The sequence below is a fragment of the Mastacembelus armatus genome, chromosome 14 (assembly GCF_900324485.2).
Source record: "Mastacembelus armatus chromosome 14, fMasArm1.2, whole genome shotgun sequence".
Lineage (NCBI taxonomy): Eukaryota > Metazoa > Chordata > Actinopteri > Synbranchiformes > Mastacembelidae > Mastacembelus > Mastacembelus armatus.
Genome location: NC_046646.1, coordinates 936629 through 954919, shown reverse-complemented (window position 1 = coordinate 954919; position 18291 = coordinate 936629). Strand labels below are relative to the sequence as shown.

At 41.4% G+C, this 18291-nt stretch overlaps 3 protein-coding genes across 3 annotated transcripts; all 3 read left to right on the top strand.

Annotated features, from left to right (window-relative positions):
- Positions 1–1245: 1245 nt before the first annotated feature.
- Positions 1246–4663, top strand: nccrp1 (P1, F-box associated domain containing). Its single transcript, XM_026328355.2, has 6 exons — positions 1246–1459; positions 2625–2705; positions 3001–3097; positions 3265–3360; positions 3944–4082; positions 4165–4663. Exons 1-6 carry the CDS (start codon positions 1294–1296, stop codon positions 4309–4311), a joined length of 726 nt encoding a protein of 241 aa, XP_026184140.1. The 5' UTR covers positions 1246–1293; the 3' UTR covers positions 4312–4663.
- A 5119-nt stretch (positions 4664–9782) lies between these two features.
- Positions 9783–12181, top strand: LOC113143018 (uncharacterized). Its single transcript, XM_026328436.1, has 3 exons — positions 9783–9942; positions 10114–12096; positions 12164–12181. Exons 2-3 carry the CDS (start codon positions 10561–10563, stop codon positions 12179–12181), a joined length of 1554 nt encoding a protein of 517 aa, XP_026184221.1. The 5' UTR covers positions 9783–9942; positions 10114–10560.
- Positions 12174–16692, top strand: LOC113143190 (uncharacterized). Its single transcript, XM_026328680.1, has 2 exons — positions 12174–16292; positions 16464–16692. The coding sequence occupies exon 1, from the start codon at positions 12348–12350 to the stop codon at positions 13833–13835; it is 1488 nt and encodes a 495-aa protein (XP_026184465.1). The 5' UTR covers positions 12174–12347; the 3' UTR covers positions 13836–16292; positions 16464–16692.
- Positions 16693–18291: the final 1599 nt, after the last annotated feature.

The window sequence follows — 18291 nt, the reverse complement described above, 5'->3', positions numbered from 1 at the left end:
TTGATTAGCACTGTCACCTCACAGTGCTAACTGTGTTTGAATCCTGTCCAGATCCCCCTGCCCCCTGTGACCCCGAAGGATAAGTAGATATCATTGAATCTAACCCATTAGTTCTACAGGTCAAAACAAGGACAGTAGAAAGGGTTGTTCCCACCAGATGCTGGAATAATCTCACATGAATGTACTAAAATTGTTACTGGTCACTTCAACAGCTGAAGCCAGACATACTCTGCTAAACTCACATTGTTATTAATGTAGGTACGTGGGTATTGAGCTACTTAAGGCCTGTATTGTTCACATGTAATCTGCTGAAGTAACAAAGTATAGTACTGTACTATTGTATGTACCACAATTTGATTGGTTTGTAAATGGAAAATGGTTTACTTAGAAATATTCACATTTTGTATTTTATGACATAAAGTTATGTTCTGATCCATGTCAGTGCATTCATGAGCTCAATTCAACTCCATCTATAATGTACAGACACCTCAGCAGTCCAAAGGTCAGACCATCAGTAACTTATTCCTATAGCCAAGGAGTGATAGGGGCAAAGGACAGGATGCCTCTGCAGGCCTGATAAACCGTGGAATACTAAGTGCTTCACTTCTCACTTCACTTCTGTCTGAAAACATCACGTATCCTTACTTAGTTAATGTGATTAAAAACAATCTCTTAAGTGTTTAAGTGCTCACACATTTACATAAACCATGCTACTAAAATTAAAAATGTAAAGAACATAAAAAATAAAACAGGACAATGTGTGAATAAACAGTTTTAGAGTTTTCTAAAAAGTTTTAATGGATTTTTTTTTCAATACTTTTTTGGTCTCCGATACAGCATTTGTTTTGTGATTACTTTCATCTTAAGGCCACGACAGAGAAAGCTTACGAGATGAAATTTAATACTTATAAAAGAAAACATACTTTATCCTTTTGATTAAAATGATGACAGAAGTGTAAGATTATAATGTATTTTATGATCAGGTTAAAGGAAATAATGGCTTTATATTTCTTTTTAATCTGCAGTATAATTATTTACTAACATGATTTGTTATTGCTATATTCACTTATCATGTCTAATAACCTTTTACTGTATTTAACCAACATTCTTTAGATTACTATTACTACTACACTAAACTACAGCCTGTCATAATATATGATACCAATTCTACACTAATGCTAAGAGTTTCACCTACACACTACACAATGAAACTACTGTGGCTTTAAGAGGCCGGGTGTGGCCCTGAGCACAGAGCACAGTAAAAACTCTGTGGGCTTCCTGGATGACATCTAGATGGTCATTGTATCTGCCCGCACCATGTCTAGCGCTGAATGGAAGAAGAGGTGTGAGGTTGAGTGGGGTCTGCAGGGCGCGCCCATGCCCGACAGCCTGAACTGGAAGTCCATCTATGAAGCGAAGCCGCTGGGGAGAAATTTACTGAGAAACCCTTCGCCCCTAGGTACCGTAACTGCCATTAATATACGTCATGTCTGCTGTCCTATCCAAGATAGTAATCCTGAGGGGGGTCAGGGGTTAATAGCACGGATCTACAGCATGTTAGGGTACACTTCAGCCCGTTTCTTGGCCTAGCCTAACTTAGACGTAGCGTTACAGTAGGTGTTTCAAAGTCATTTCTGTGGTTTCCAAAGTTTCCTTCATTTTTAGCTCTGTTCTGATTCAGATGTAATCACACTTCCTCATGAAACACATTTTGAAACATATCTGTGACTGAGAGGGGAGAAGGGTGAGGCAAGATTCCACATCACTGTTGTTACAGCAAATGTCTACAGTCCAATAACTGGTTTAATGCAAACTCATCTTAAGTAAACCACTGTGCTGTGATATCAATTTTATCAGGCAACATCAGTCAACTGTTTGTTTTGACACTGTAAATAACCACAGAAAAAAATTAAGGTGCATAATTGTACCATCTCAATTAGATAATTCATTTCAAAACTGAATTTGGTTTAAAGGGTGAATTCATTCCAAATCACAAGAAATCATTTTTCCACCAAGCATTTCCTTCCAGATCTATGTAGATCATTTTTGGTTTGTATTTACCAAGATTTTCAAAGCTCCGCCACTGAGACTCTTGCAGGAAACCCATTGCAGTAGAGGCTTGTTTTCTCAGAAGCAGATTGCATTAAAAAGCTCTACAAGAACATGTGTTTTACTGGAAAAAACGCAAAACATTTCCAAGATTTCAAAATGTCTATGATAGGAAAGTAAGAAATCTCCTATGATGTAGTAACATAAGAAGTGAGTAGACTAATTCTAAGACACTGATTGTGATTGTTGTAGCTTTATTTTATTACAGTCAATCTTACTAAACCTATAAGCCATACATGCAGTTATTATCATATGTTCATTTTTAAAAGTGAATGAGCACTATTTGAAAACGAGAAGCCAAGTTGAAAAGTTGTTCATTTGTGTCTCAAGCTGCAGATGTGAGCTGAATGAGCTGCTTACTAATACTTGAAGAGTGTGTTTGTCACAGAGCCACACCCTGTGACCCTGTCAGAAAATTATATTCCTTAGCTTTGTTATATTTACCCAGGGATTGCAGTGACTTCGATAGGTGTGGTGCCATTCACATTTGTCGCTTTGTCTCATTCTTGACCCAGGATTGAGTAAGGACTCCCTTCCACCTGAACCTGAGCTGCCCGATAAGCCTTCAGATAGACCTCCACGTTTTCAACCTGATGGTGAGAGTCAACAGTGGTGAGCACGTTGGGTAGCAAATGAAAAGTTATAATTGCACTTGCAAATTCATTGTTTATTTTATCTTATATATTTGGCACATTTGTTATTATTTTTTTCTTTCTTATGCTTATTCTTGTGCTCTTATTTCTTTATGTGTACGTTAACTGAGGTCACGGGCAGTTGTGCAAGCATTTCTCTGCATATCATACTGTGTATGACTGTGTATGTGACAAATAAAAATTTGAATTTGAATTTGAAAAGTTTAGTAAATCAATTTTTTTTTTTTTAAATTCACAGGTGACTTCACTGGCTGGACCACGAGCACGGAAGTCCTCCCCTATGATACCAGTGGCATCCCAGCAGGTGCTATAGTCTGTGAAGTGGGTCAGTACAGGTGAATGCTCCTGGGGCTCAGATGTTTATTTTACAGATGATTTGAACAAGGGTTACCAGCACACATACATCTCCAACTACAATAGTAAATGGATACAATGTAAAAAAGGTTATCCCTTTTATGAGCATGTGTTAAATTTGGAGTCTTGTTTTCTCTGTTGTCCTCAGCTGGTTCACCATGGAGCAGGTTGTGGACCTGAAGGCAGAGGGACTGTGGGAAGAGCTGCTGAATAAATTTCAGCCTGAAATTGTCATCCAAGACTGGTGGGTTAATGAGCACACCACCTCTCACCTCTAGCCCTTAGAACTAAGCTATGATTAATTATCACTATGGCTTTAGCAACTTGGTTGGTACAAAAATGTAATATACAGTCTCCACTATACACATTGCATCTCTATATGTACCAGCTTGTGTGTTTAGGTTGATAATATTCAGAGGATACTGCTATAATTTGGAATTTCGTGTACCTTTGACTAATTTAGCTGTTTTAGCTTAGCATCAGTGTAAATCCCCCTTGACAGTACATTTATTGAATTAACCCATTATTCATATTTAGTGAATCTGTATAGACTGTAATTAAAAAAGAAACATCTAGTTTGTACTGTAGGAAGAGTAATGCAGTAATTATAGCTTTATGTAGCTGTGTTCTGTAGTACAAACCAGTGCAACCATTGGTTTATACTTGTTTTTCTTTTTAAAGGGTTGCCCATTTTTTTTCAAGGTTTGGCACCAGTCATTGCGGTGCCTTATGCCAACTCATAATCAATTTATTAAATTGCAGAATTAAATTTAGTTATGATTTCTTTAAACACCATGTAAACTTTTAATTGTCTGTTATTTTGTCAGGTATGAGGAGAGTCAGCTGCACAAGTCCATCTACCAGCTGCATGTAAAGTTACTGGGTGCTGACAAAAGCACAGTGATCTCAGAGTACACTGTCCAACCAGCTGAAGACCTCAGCACTTACTCACACACCTGGAAGGAGGTGAGTTACGGACTTCACTGACAGGTGCAAGGATTTACATGTATCTAAATTATACATTGCGTGTCTCTGTGTTGGCCTACAGGTGTCACATGTGTTCTCTGGCTATGGACCTGGGGTGAGATATGTTCACTTCCTGCACCGCCTTAAGAATAAGTTCATGAGGGAGTTCTATCCCACACTGTTCACCGGCAGCTCAGTGATTGTCAAACCAAAAAGATCCAGCTCCTAGGCTGAATCCTACTGACAATCTGTAATGCAGTGATAGTTGCTTACATGCTCTAATCAAGTTAATGAACACATTTTGGCTTTTAGACTAAGGAGCACTACAGTATACAATGATTGATCTTTTTCTTAACTTTTTTAAATTCTTTTTTTAATGCCACTTTTAGTTTTGTTTTGCTTTTGAATCATCTACAAAATAAATAAAAGGAAGACAATTTTGTCCACGGTTAAAAAAAAAAATGGTGTGGTGCAATAATAAAGCATGTACTCTTATTATTTCAGAGCTAATTATTTCTTTTAAGCAGTGAAATCTGTGTCTGAAAAACGCTGAAAAATAATAAAGTATATCATAAACTCCATGTGTTTACTGAGTATTTCTTATGTCTAATGTAAACAAGGGGCTCTTGACTGTGTGAATGCCATATCATAGGACTCAGACATAAGGACATTGCAGCACTTATCACAGCCTACTTGGACCAAAGCAGAAATTGACAGGAGGGAACTGCTGTAGAAGAGATTTAGTGGCAGGAAGAGGTGGCTTGTTGTTTAAGAGCAGTCTCAGACATAGCAGGATTTGTGTACAGTGGTGCATGTACATAAATATTTATTCAAGTACAATTTTTTACCTGAGTATATTCAATTGTGCTACTTTATACTTCTACTTTTCTTGTACTTTTTCCAGTATATTCATCTGACAGCTATGGTTTCAAATTAGGATTTTACATAAAAACTCATTGGATAAGCTTTTAAAATCCAACAGAAAACCCTGTGCAAAAACCAGTCTAGTTTGTGCCGCATGTCACTGGTTTCCTCTCTGAACTCTTTAGACTGTTCCATTTAAATAATTGAGGCTGAAAGAAGACAAATTATTCAGTATTTCACAAAAAACAGTGCTTAGATAAACATACAAATAATTAATTGCCTTGCCTTTAATATTTTAAAATACATTTTCTTGATAATACTTCTGAACTTTTAAGTAGGTATCTGAATGCTAGACTTGTAATTAAGTAATGAAATATGAAGTGTTTTGTATATATAGTTATTATTACTTAATGTTTTCAATTATTCTTCCACCACAGTTTATAAAGCAGTTAAAAGTAGAAAAGGAGAAACTTAGCTGGAGGAAAGTATTAGATTAATGCTGGGTGCAACTTGTGCTGCCATCTCCCTAGAATCATAGTAAATGCATACAGTGGGTACGGAAAGTATTCAGACCACTTTAAAGTTTTCACTCTTTGTGTCATTGCAGCCATTTGCCAAAATCAAAAAAGTTCATTTTATTTCTCATTAATGTACACTCAGCACCCCATCTTGACAGAAAAAAACAGAAATGTAGAATTTTTTGCAAATTTATTAAAAAAGAAAAACTGAAATATCACATGGTCATAAGTATTCAGACCCTTTGCAGTGACACTCATATTTAACTCACATGCTGTCCATTTCTTCTGATCCTCCTTGAGATGGTTCTGCTCCTTCACTGGAGTCCAGCTGTGTTTAATTAAACTGATTGGACTTGATTAGGAAAGGCACACACCTGTCTATATAAGACCTTATAGCTCACAGTGCATGTCAGAGCAAATGAGAATCATGAGGTCGAAGGAACTGCCCAAGGAGCTCAGAGACAGAATTGTGGCAAGGCACAGATCTGGCCAAGGTTACAAAAGAATTTCTGCAGCACTCAAGGTTCCTAAGAGCACAGTGGCCTACATAATCCTCAAATGGAAAAGGTTTGGGACGACCAGAACTCTTCCTAGACCTGGCCGTCCAGCCAAACTGAGCAGTCGTGGGAGAAGAGCCTTGGTGAGAGAGGTAAAGAAGAACCCAAAGATCACTGTGGCTGAGCTCCAGAGATGCAGTAGGGAGATGGGAGAAAGTTCCACAAAGTCAACTATCACTGCAGCCCTCCACCAGTTCGGGCTTTATGGCAGAGTGGCCCGACGGAAGCCTCTCCTCAGTGCAAGACACATGAAAGCCTGCATAGAGTTTGCCAAAAAACACATGAAGGACTCCCAGACTATGAGAAATGAGATTCTCTGGTCTGATGAGGCCAGGATTGAACTTTTTGGCGTTAATTCTAAGCGGTATGTGTGGAGAAAACCAGGCACTGCTCATCACCTGCCCAATACAATCCCTACAGTGAAACATGGTGGTGGGAGCATCATGTTGTGGGGGTGTTCTTCAGCTGCAGGGACAGGACGACTGGTTGCAATTGAAGGAAAGATGAATGCGGCCAAGTACAGAGATATCCTGGAAGAAAACCTCTTCCAGAGTGCTCAGGACCTCAGACTGGGCTGAAGGTTCACCTTTCAACAGGACAATGACCCTAAGCACACAGCTAAAATAACAAAGGAGTGGCTTCGGAACAACTCTGTGACCGTTCTTGACTGGCCCAGCCAGAGCCCTGACCTAAACCCAATTGAGCATCTCTGGTGAGACCTGAAAATGGCTGTCCACCAACGTTCACCATCCAACCTGACAGAACTGGAGAGGATCTGCAAAGAAGAATGGCAGAGGATCCCCAAATCCAGGTGTGAAAAACTTGTTGCATCATTCCCAAGAAGACTCATGGCTGTACTAGCTCAAAAGGGTGCTTCTACTCAATACTGAGCACAGGGTCTGAATACTTATGACCATGTGATATTTCAGTTTTTCTTTTTTAATAAATTTGCAAAAATTTCTACATTTCTGGGTTTTTCTGTCAAGATGGGGTGCTGAGTGTACATTAATGAGAAATAAAATGAACTTTTTTGATTTTGGCAAATGGCTGCAATGACACAAAGAGTGAAAAATTTAAAGGGGTCTGAATACTTTCCGTACCCACTGTAGGTGAAGACCCAATATGTCCTTTGTATTCAGGTATGCCTTCACTTTGGCACATTTATCAGGGTATAAAACAAATCTGTCTCAAGGGCGATGCATCTTGAGAAATAACCAAGTGCTGAAAGGTCTAGCAGCAGCCACTGAGAGGAAGCACTTGCAAGTAAAAAGGAAACAAGATGGGATTTTATTTGTTTGTGAAGTTGAACAAGTCATACAGGTCCAGACTGAGGCTACGGCACTGCGGGCTTAGGAATGGGTTGATCGGGAAATACCCAGGTGGCAAACTGTGAGTATGGACAGACAGAGACAAAAGAACTTGTTCCAAAAACCTGGAGCACTGTTTTCACTCTGCACACATCACTCAACTTGGGTAACTGGAGTAAGATTGAACAGCTCTTGGAATATCTGCACAATTTTGGATTATAGAACAAAACTAGAAAATTGCATTTCCTGCGGAAGATGCGTGTGAATGCTAAAGAAAGAAGTGTTAAACTAACATGAAAGAAGACAGTGTAGTGAACGAAGGAAGAACTAAAGGATTTAAATATATGAGTTAAAGAAAAAAAGGGAAGAATGAAACAGCAAAAAAGTGAACTTGTAGAAAGACTGTATAGACAGAAATAATGTATAGTTTAAAAACTAAAATATTGCTGAAAAATTAAAAAGGTAAAGGCTGTGTAAGCAAATCATGAATATTTGAAGGACGGTTTTCTTGGAGAAAGAAGAGAAGATGGAAGGAAAGACTGAAAAAGGGAAGAAATGAAGCAATATGAAATAGTATGAATTAAGAATAAACAGATGTGCAGTGATAAAAAACCTGAAAGGGAAAAATGTGCTGGAAAAGAGCAAAAATTTGCATTTCTTAGCTTCTATTTTGAAACCATGAAATAAATGCTTTTATTTTAAAAGGCACCCTGCTACAGAAGACTCATGTAACCATGACTTAAGATCTGAACTTTAATTTTTAATATTCTTTGGAACACTGCGTTAACTTCCTGTAAATAACTGTAAACTTTTATTGTGAAAGTCTCACCATGTCCTGGTAGCAGACACCATGGCTGATACTGAAAATGGCCTCACTTGGTGCGTGAAGCTGTATGCCAATAGGCAACAACCGTTTTAATATTGAGTTTCAGGCCTTTTCTGTTGAGAAAATGCTATTTTAGGGCTTTTATCTTGAAAGGACAAAGTCCTGAAGGAGACTCTTGGGACCTTTTATTAGAAACAGGACCTTATTTTGAATGTTCCTTATACTTTACAAAAATGTGATATCTTCCTATTAATGACTATAGACATTTATTGTGAAAGTCCAAGCATGGCCTGCTGGGAGACGACATCATGGCTGACATTTAAGTCACTTGCTCTAAATAACTAAGAATGGTCCCCATGTGTAACAGCAGTGGACATTAGACAGCCAGTCATTCTTAATTACCAACCACAGACAGCTGTTGTTCTGCTATTGCTTTGTGTTGAGCTGTTGCTATGGTGACCTAAGCCCAGAGTGGGAGGGGGAGTGACATGGCAGCACTTTACACACACAGAATGGAGAAATTGAGAAAACTTCACCTCACAAAATGGAGGACTACGGAAAAACCATAAGTGCTATCAATATAATTCTTTCACTAACAGTGCCAGGAGGCTTCAACAAAGAGACTGATCCACTTTTTGTGAAGATATTCCAAAAAATGAAGGATTGGTGGCGAGTTAGAAACAGCCTTCATGTGTGTTTCTCACCAGAAATGGTAGAGCTCTTTATAATGGGAGTGAATGAGATGTGTTTGTGGCCACAACATCAGCCACCCAGAGGGACTAGCAATGACAGCTTAGCCTAAATAGACACAAGTGTTTACTCTTTGCTTAGGTGAGGGTAGGAATTAAAAGCACCTTAAAAGTATCTTTCAAGGTATTGTAGGTTTTAGCTATAGTGAATGGTGTTGCCTGTGATGGTGGCCAGCAGGGAACTGTAATGTGTATTGATAGCTGTCACAGCTAGAATAATCCACTAACTGCTGTGATTGCTGATTACCAGGTAACAACAAGGAAAAACCAACTGACAGCATGGAAAGACAGCTGTTTGGGTCAACATGGACAAACAACAGCAGCATTCTATTATTTTAGGCTGCACCAATGAAGTAACAAGTAAGCAAAAGAGCATACCCCCAAATTTAGCAAAAGCGGGGGTGGCAGATGAGTATGGAGAGACAGCAGACCCTAAGCCACAGTAAGAATGATTCCTACCAAAAAAAGAAGTTGTACAAATTGACCACAAGCAGTCAGTTGAAGCTACAGTCTAAAAAGTAGAGGAAGGACAATTGCAGAACTGCTCTTATATTTATTTCAGTATTTCTTATCTGACAGGTGAAATCCAGGCTAGTATCCAAGGTTTGAAGGATATCAGCATCCCTACTACTGAGGAGGAAATAGATTATAGCACTGAACAACAGAAGCAGAGTGAGGTGTGTGGGAATTATTACCTTTATTACATTATAGCTTAAGGTATAAGGCATTATTACTGTAATGTCTTTGGGTTAAAGACAAATAATTACATATATGGGTGAATTCATGTTGGGATCGGTTTAAAAATGTTGGTAGTAAAGAACAAACAAAAAGAACTTGTCAGAGTGAGAGGTCTGTTTATGACATTTTTTCGGAAGATCGTGGATGTGATAGAGTGAGTGCTCACACCATGTTAGGGATCTTCGACGTCTTTTCTTCATGTACGAAGCTAGCAGACTTCTCAGCAAAGGAAAAGAGAAGTTTAAGCGGCTCATGTGCTTTGTACTTCACAAATCTTGTGCCTGGGAGAATCTTTGTCTTTGTGAGTATTGGGGTGTTTCAAAGCACTGTATTAATGGTAGAAGTATTCTCGTTTTAAGTTTTGCTTAAGCTTGCATTCGGTATGTTGGCTAAGTTAGCTAAGCTAATGTAGCTTAAAGGCCGCTTATTTCGGTTGGTGATGTGTTTTTTCTCTTTGGTCTGTTTGTTTCAGTTACAATAATAAAAAAGAATCGAGAACAGACTTCAATAGAAGCAAGAAACGCACGCCTTGTGTGGAGTCTTCTTTTCTTTTTGTTCGCTGGCTGTCTAACAACATAGGGAACGTGTTGTGAGGGCAGCACAGTAAAAAGACATTTGCACAGCGGGCTCAAGCAACACGGAGGAACAGTAGCACACGAGTCTACGCTCAGGGAAAAGTTATCTCCGAGAGTACACTGCTGAACAGAAAAGCAAAGCAAGTGAGGAACAACAACTGGAGATTACAGATCAACCAACAACAATGCAACAATCTTCACAACCATTCGACGCCAGGTCACACTCATCTAGAGCAACAAGACGCTCTTAACAGTCATCATCAACAACTTCTTCAGCCACAAAAGCCTATGCCAAAGCAAAAGCTGCACAAGCTCAATTAGTCTTTGCTGAAAAAGAAGCTGATATGATGAAGCAGAAGGCAGAATTGGAAGCAAACATGCTTAAACAAAAGGCCGATTTAGAGGCAAGCATCCATCTTCTACAGTTCCAGAAAGTAGCAGCTGCAGCTGTAGCAGAAGCTTCAGCCTATGAGGAAGCAGAGGTTCAAAGCGGGGAGTTCAAAAATGAACCCTGTATCGAAGCAGAGCCTTTTAATACATCGCAACGCACCAGTGAATATGTTCACCATCAAAGTGAGTTACTCTTCACAGGCGCTTTCTCTCATCACACCGCAGTAGAGCCTTCTGACAGAAAATACAATAAACTTGATATACAAGACAGAACTGCAGCCATAACTTTGGGTAACTCACCACAAATAAACAAGAGCATGAAACAAGAAGCAACAATGAACACTTTTCCCATCAGTACCTACCATCATAACCCGCCAACGCAAGCACCGAATTCTCCAAATGACTCCACACCTGTACCTAATGGAGCACAAGACTTTGCAAGATATCTAATCCGCAAAGAACTGGTGAGCACAGGTCTCCTGCAATTTGATGACAAACCTGAAAATTATTGGGCTTGGAAAGCTTCTTTCATCAGTGCAACTAAAGACTTAAATTTATCGGCCAGAGAGGAACTGGACCTGTTGACAAAATGGCTGGGTCCCAAGTCATCAAAGCAGGCCAAAAGAATCCGTGCAGTACATACCTATGATCCTTCTGCAGGCACCAAAATGGTTTGGCAACGTCTCGAAGAGTGCTATGGCTCACCTGAGGCCATTGAAGATGCACTGCTGAAAAAAGTAGAGGAATTTCCTAAGCTAACAAATAAAGACAATGTTAAATTAAGAGAGCTCAGCGATATCCTATTGGAGCTAGAGTGTGCTAAACAAGATGGCACCTTACCAGGGCTCACTTACCTGGAACCAGCACAGGGAGTGAGACAAATTGTCGAAAAACTTCCTTTCAACCTACAGGAGAGATGGACAGTAGTAGGAACACAATACAAAGAAACGCATTGTGTGCCGTTTCCTCCCTTCTCTGTTTTCATGCAGTTTGTCCAACAGCAAGCAAAAATGAAAAATGACCCAAGCTTCATATCCAGTGCCAGCAGTCACGTAACTTTACGCACAGAGAATCCCCCACCATATAACCGCAAAGTCACTGTGTCAGCACACAAAACAGACATTGCAGCTAACTCTCCACAATTTAGTCCAGGCTCAAAGAAAATGGAGGAACCAGATCGTCAGTGCCCAATCCATAAGAAGCCACACCCACTTAAGAAATGTAAACTGTTCAGAGACAAACCAATTGAAGAACGTAAGGCTTATCTCAAAGAGCATCACATTTGCTATCGGTGCTGTGGATCTGTCCAACATATTGCAAAGGATTGTAAAGCAATGGTCAAGTGTATTGAGTGTGACAGTACCAAGCATATATCAGCACTGCATCCGGGTCCTGCCTTTCCCCCAAAGAGCACTACACCGGAAAGTCAATTCAATGACGGTGAAGAGCCAAGTGAGAACTCACCTTCAGTAACCTCGAAGTGCACAGAGGTATGTGTTCAAAGTGACAACCCACGCTCCTGTTCTAAGATCTCTTTAGTGAAAGTCTATCCTGCAGGGAAGAAAGAAGAAGTGATTAAAATGTATGCTGTGATCGATGAACAGAGCAATAGGTCACTAGCTAAATCGGAGTTCTTCAACTTGTTTGACATTGATAGCAGACCTGCTCCTTACACTTTAAAGACCTGCTCCGGAAAGTACAAACTTCAGGAAGGAGAGCAGTCAACTTCTTTATCGAGTCCATGGATGGGAAAGTAAATGTTCAGCTACCACCTTTGATAGAATGTGACTCTGTGCCGGATGATAGGACGGAGATACCGTCTCCAGAGATTGCTCAACATCATCCACACCTCCTCTCAGTTGCAGACAAAATCCAGACTGTTGACCACCAAGCTCCAATCCTTTTGCTTTTGGGAAGGGACATTCTTAGAGTGCATAAGGTACGTGAACAAATTAACGGACCCAATAATGCGCCATATGCCCAAAGGCTTGACTTAGGTTGGGTTATTGTGGGAGACGTATGTCTAGGAAAAGCCCACAGACCAGCAGTGGTCAATGTATACAAGACACACACCTTGGACAATGGGCGTCCGTCTTACTTTGAGCCTTGTCCAAACATGATTCATGTCAAGGAAAATAGTGATTACACAACACAACAGTGCAGCCCAACAGTGCTAAGTGGTATACAAGCATCAAACATTGGTCAGCCCACAGACATCCTAGGGCACTCTGTGTTTGATAGAACCAAAGGTGACGGCAAGCTTGCACTATCCATAGAGGACACGACATTCCTGGCTCTAATGGACGATGAAGTTTACCAAAACAAAGAGAATAGTTGGGTTGCTCCCTTACCCTTCCGCTGCCCACGAAGGAGGCTTCCAAGCAACAGAGAACAAGCCTTAAAACGCCTCTACTCACTGCGAAAGACGCGGGAAAAGAAACCAAAAATGAAAGATCATTACATTGAGTTCATGCGGAAATTGCTGGAGAATGATCAAGCTGAGTCTGCACCACCTCTACCCGAAGGTAAAGAACACTGGTATTTACCCACCTTCGGCGTATACCACCCACAGAAACCAGACCAAATTCGAGTTGTTTTTGACTCTAGTGCAGAGAGTGAAGGAACGTCCCTAAACCAAGTGCTTATGAGTGGACCAGACTTGAACAACACATTATTAGGAGTACTTATGCATTTTCGAAGAGAGCCCATAGCCCTGACAGCTGACATACAGCAAATGTTTTATTGCTTTGTGGTTCGTGAAGACCACAGAGACTATCTGCGCTATCTGTGGTTCGAAGACAGTGACATCACAAAGAAGGTTATTGAGTTCAGAATGAAAGTTCATGTATTTGGAAACAGCCCATCACCTGCTGTAGCCATTTATTGCATGAGACGGGCAGCCCAAGAGGGAGAGCGAGAACATGGCTCAGATGCAAGACACTTTGTTGAGCGTCAGTTCTATGTTGATGATGGACTCACATCAGTCGCCACGCCAGAAGGGGCAATCAACCTGCTTGTAAGAACCCAAAACATGTTGGCAGAGTCTAATCTGCGACTTCACAAATTAGCATCAAACTGCAGTCAAGTGATGGAAGCTTTTCCTGTCAAGGATCGTGCAAAAGACCTGAAAGAGTTAGACCTAGGAATAGATCCTCTTCCAGTGCAGCGTAGCTTAGGACTCTGTTGGAATCTTCAAACCGACAGATTTCACTTACCTTGTGTCAGATGAAGTCAAACCATTCACACGAAGGGGAGTGCGTTCTACAGTAAATAGCCTGTATGACCCTTTGGGCTTTGCAGCTCCCATAATAATGCAGGGTAAAGCACTAGTTAGAGAGTTCTCATCAGAAGAGCGAGACTGGGACGCGGCTCTACCCCCAGAAAAGGAAGAGATGTGGGTCTCATGGAGAGACTCCTTAAAAGTTTTGGAAGACCTCCAGATACCAAGGTGCTACAGTTCAGTTTCATTAAAATCCATGAAAAGGAAAGAGCTGTGTATTTTCTCTGATGCCTCCACTGTAGCTATTGGAGCTGTAGCTTACCTGTGTACTGTCGACAGTGAAGGAAAGCATCAGGTTGGATTTGTAATGGGGAAATCGAAACTTGCACCCCGCCCTGCTCAGACAGTTCCACGCCTCGAACTCTGTGCAGCTGTGCTTGCAGTAGAAATGTTCGAGCTGATAAGAGATGAGTTAGACTTGACAGTGGACAATGTGAAGTTTTTTACAGACAGTAAAATCGTGTTGGGCTACATACACAACTCCACCAGGAGGTTTTATATGTATGTGGCTAATCGGGTCACAAGAATCAGAGCTTCTACTCACCCTGAACAATGGTATTATGTCCCAACTGAGCTAAATCCAGCCGACCAAGCTACAAGGTCTAGTCCAGCAGCAGAGCTTCAGAACAGCAACTGGTTTTCAGGCCCAACATTTCTGCATTCAGAGAAATCTGCAGAATCAAACGAAACCAGTCTTGTGTCACTCATCGAACCTGAGACTGATAAGGAAATACGTCCAGAAGTGAAAATACTGACAACTATGACATCAGAGCCTCAACTAGGCTCTCAACGCTTTGAGATGTATTCAAGCTGGACCACACTTTGTCGTATCGTAGCCAGACTCATTCATGTTTCTGCATCGTTCAAACAAGACACAAGTGATCGAAAGGGATGGAGAAGTTTTACTGAAATGCCAAGCAGCAAAGAACTTACTCAAGCCAAAGCTGTTATCATCCGAACTGTCCAACACGAAACTTTCAAAGAGACATTGAAAAACTTTAAAGAAGGAAAACGGACGAACAGGAAACGTGACATACTAAAAAAGCTCAACCCAGTTGTGGACAAAGATGGCCTCCTACGAGTAGGGGGACGTCTCTCTTCTGCCGACCTCACAGAAAAGGAAAAATATCCTTTGATTATTCCAGCTACTAGTCACATCGCCATGATTCTAGTAAGATGGTTCCATGAACAAGTGGCTCATCAAGGAAGACACATTACCGAGGGAGCTGTCCGTAGTGCTGGATAATGGATAGTTGGGGGTAAACGTCTTGTGTCTTCAGTTATCCATAAGTGTGTTACCTGCAGAAGACTATGAGGCAAGATGGAGGTTCAGAAAATGTCTGACCTGCCCGCAGACCGGGTCACTCCAGAACCTCCTTTCACCTCCGTTGGCATAGATGTTTTTGGGCCATGGACAGTTGTTACACGTCGCACAAGAGGTGGTTGTGCCCAGAGTAAACGATGTACTCTTTACATGTATGTCAACTAGGGCTGTACACATTGAACTGATTGAGGCTATGTCAACTGACATAGCACCTTTATGGCAGAAGTAATGGTAATTGTTAATGCCAGGCCTCTTGTCTCCATATCCACCGACCCGGATTGTCCTGAAATACTCACCCCATCGAAGTTGCTTACACAGAAGATGAGCGCGGTCTTGGCCCCTTCTGGGAACTTTTCTTCAGGACAGTTGTTTGGAAAGCAGTGGAAACAGGTTCAGAACCTAGCTGATACCTTTTGGAAAAGGTGGAAGGGAGAATATTTATCTACTCTACAAAGCCGCACAAAATGGACTGAGAACAAGCCTAATGTTAGAGAAGGAGATGTAGTTCTGTTGAAGGACGCCCAAGCCAACAGAAATGAATGGCCTACAGGACTAGTGGTAAAGGTCTTTCCAAGTAGTGATGGGAAGGTTCGCAAGGTGGAAGTATGGACTGTGAAAGAAGGTATCTCCAAGGTGTATCTCAGACCAGTCTCAGACATTGTAGTTCTTCTTTCAGAAACTCAATGACAGACTTTTGATGTTGAGTGACACTGTGAGGAAAATTGTTTAGATGTGTTTATTGAAATTTGTGGTGATGTAATTAAATCAAGCGGGGAGTGTAATGTCTTTGGGTTAAAGACAAATAATTACATATATGGGTGAATTCATGTTGGGATCGGTTTAAAAATGTTGGTAGTAAAGAACAAACAAAAAGAACCTGTCAGAGTGAGAGGTCTGTTTATGACATTTTTTCGGAAGATCGTGGATGTGATAGAGTGAGTGCTCACACCATGTTAGGGATCTTCGACGTCTTTTCTTCATGTACGAAGCTAGCAGACTTCTCAGCAAAGGAAAAGAGAAGTTTAAGCGGCTCATGTGCTTTGTACTTCACAAATCTTGTGCCTGGGAGAATCTTTGTCTTTGTGAGTATTGGGGTGTTTCAAAGCACTGTATTAATGGTAGAAGTATTCTCGTTTTAAGTTTTGCTTAAGCTTGCATTCGGTATGTTGGCTAAGTTAGCTAAGCTAATGTAGCTTAAAGGCCGCTTATTTCGGTTGGTGATGTGTTTTTTCTCTTTGGTCTGTTTGTTTCAGTTACAATAATAAAAAAGAATCGAGAACAGACTTCAATAGAAGCAAGAAACGCACGCCTTGTGTGGAGTCTTCTTTTAGTCATGAAGCCCTCTGTCGCTGCGTCAACAATGGAGGTCGAAAACATGGTCCATTCGGACTCAATGTCCCCAGCCTCCCCCGGGATCTGGTAGAAGCTCTTTGGGAGGTGTGAGTTAAAGACCCCTCTGACAGTGGGTTTGGCCAAACATTCCCAACAGACCCTCACAGTACGTTTGGGCCTGCCAAGTCTGGACCACTTCCTCCTCCGCCAGCGGATCCAACTCACCACCAGGTGGTGATCAGTTGACAGCTCTGCCCCTCTCTTCACCCGAGTGTCCAAGACATACGGCCGAAGGTCAGATGACACGACTACAAAGTCGATCATTGACCTCCGGCCTAGGGTGTCCTGGTGCCATGTGCACTGATGGACACCCTTATGCCTGAACATGGTGTTTGTTATGGACAAACTGTGACTAGCACAGAAGTCCAGCAACAGAACACCACTCGGGTTCGTATCAGGGAGGCCGTTCCTCCCAATTCCTCCAATTAATCCAGAATGCCGCAGCCAGAGTCCTGAGCAAGAGAGATCATATTTCTCCTATATTGGCTTCTCTATATTGGCTCCCTGTAAAATATAGAATAGAATTTAAAATCCTTCTTCTCACATACAAATCCCTTCATAATCAAGATCCTTCATACCTTAAAGACCTCATAGTACCATATTATCCCAATAGACCACTTCGCTCTCAGAGTGCAGGTCTACTTGTGGTTCCCAGAGTTTCCAAAAGCAGAATGGGAGGCAGAGCCTTTAGTTATCAAGCTCCTCTCCTATGGAACCAGCTCCCAGCCTGGGTTCAGGAGGCAGACACTCTCTATACTTCTAAGGCTAGACTTAAAACCTTCCTCTTTGACTAAGCATATAGTTAGGGCTGGCTTCAGGCAACCCTGAACCAACCCTTAGTTATGCTGCTATAGGCCTAGACTGCCCTTGAGGACCATCGGTGCACTGAGCTCCCCTACCCTAACCCCCTCCCTTCCCCTTCCCTCTCTTCCTCTCCTCCCACCTCATGTATATTCCACCATTGAATGTTACTAACCTTGTGCTCTCTCTCTCCCCTAGTTTGTGCTCTCTCCCCCTCTCTCTCTGTTCTCTCTGTACCTTCTGCAGGTGTCCCTGGTCCTGGAGCTGTATATCGCTGATGTGCAGTTACTGGTCCCACCAACCTGCAGTGTCTATTTGTTGTTTATTGTTGCTGTTCTTTTCTCCCTGCTCTATCCACTCACCCCAACCGGTCGAGGCAGATGGCCGCTCTTAGTCTGGTCCGTCACCTAGGACCTGTTTGCCTTGGGAGACCCTGCCAGGGACATATAGCCCCAGGCGGTGGCGGTTCAAGGAGAGGTACTAATAATCTAACATTTTGGTAAATGGTAATGTCTTATGATAAGTGTGTTGACACTGTGTGTCAAAAGGGGGGAATGATGGGGTTTTACACAGCATGGAATAGGTGGTCAAAGGGTCACTTCAATAGATTGGGCTAAAGAATGCATGGTATTTGGTTTTTAGGGGTTTAGTGTTTTATTGGTGTAGTGTTTTAGGGTTTTAGAGGCCTGTAAATAGCTGCCAACAATTTGTTTAGTGCTGGTAGAGGCCTAAAGGTAGAAGACACCTGAACAAACATGTGGGGTCTTTTTCCAATATGAGTCTACCCCTTTTTGTCAACCTGTATAACCCTGAATCTGTAACAGAACAACAGAGAATTCTGTAGACTTCTCTCCAAGTGCCCGTGATTAAACCTGAGATGATTCATCA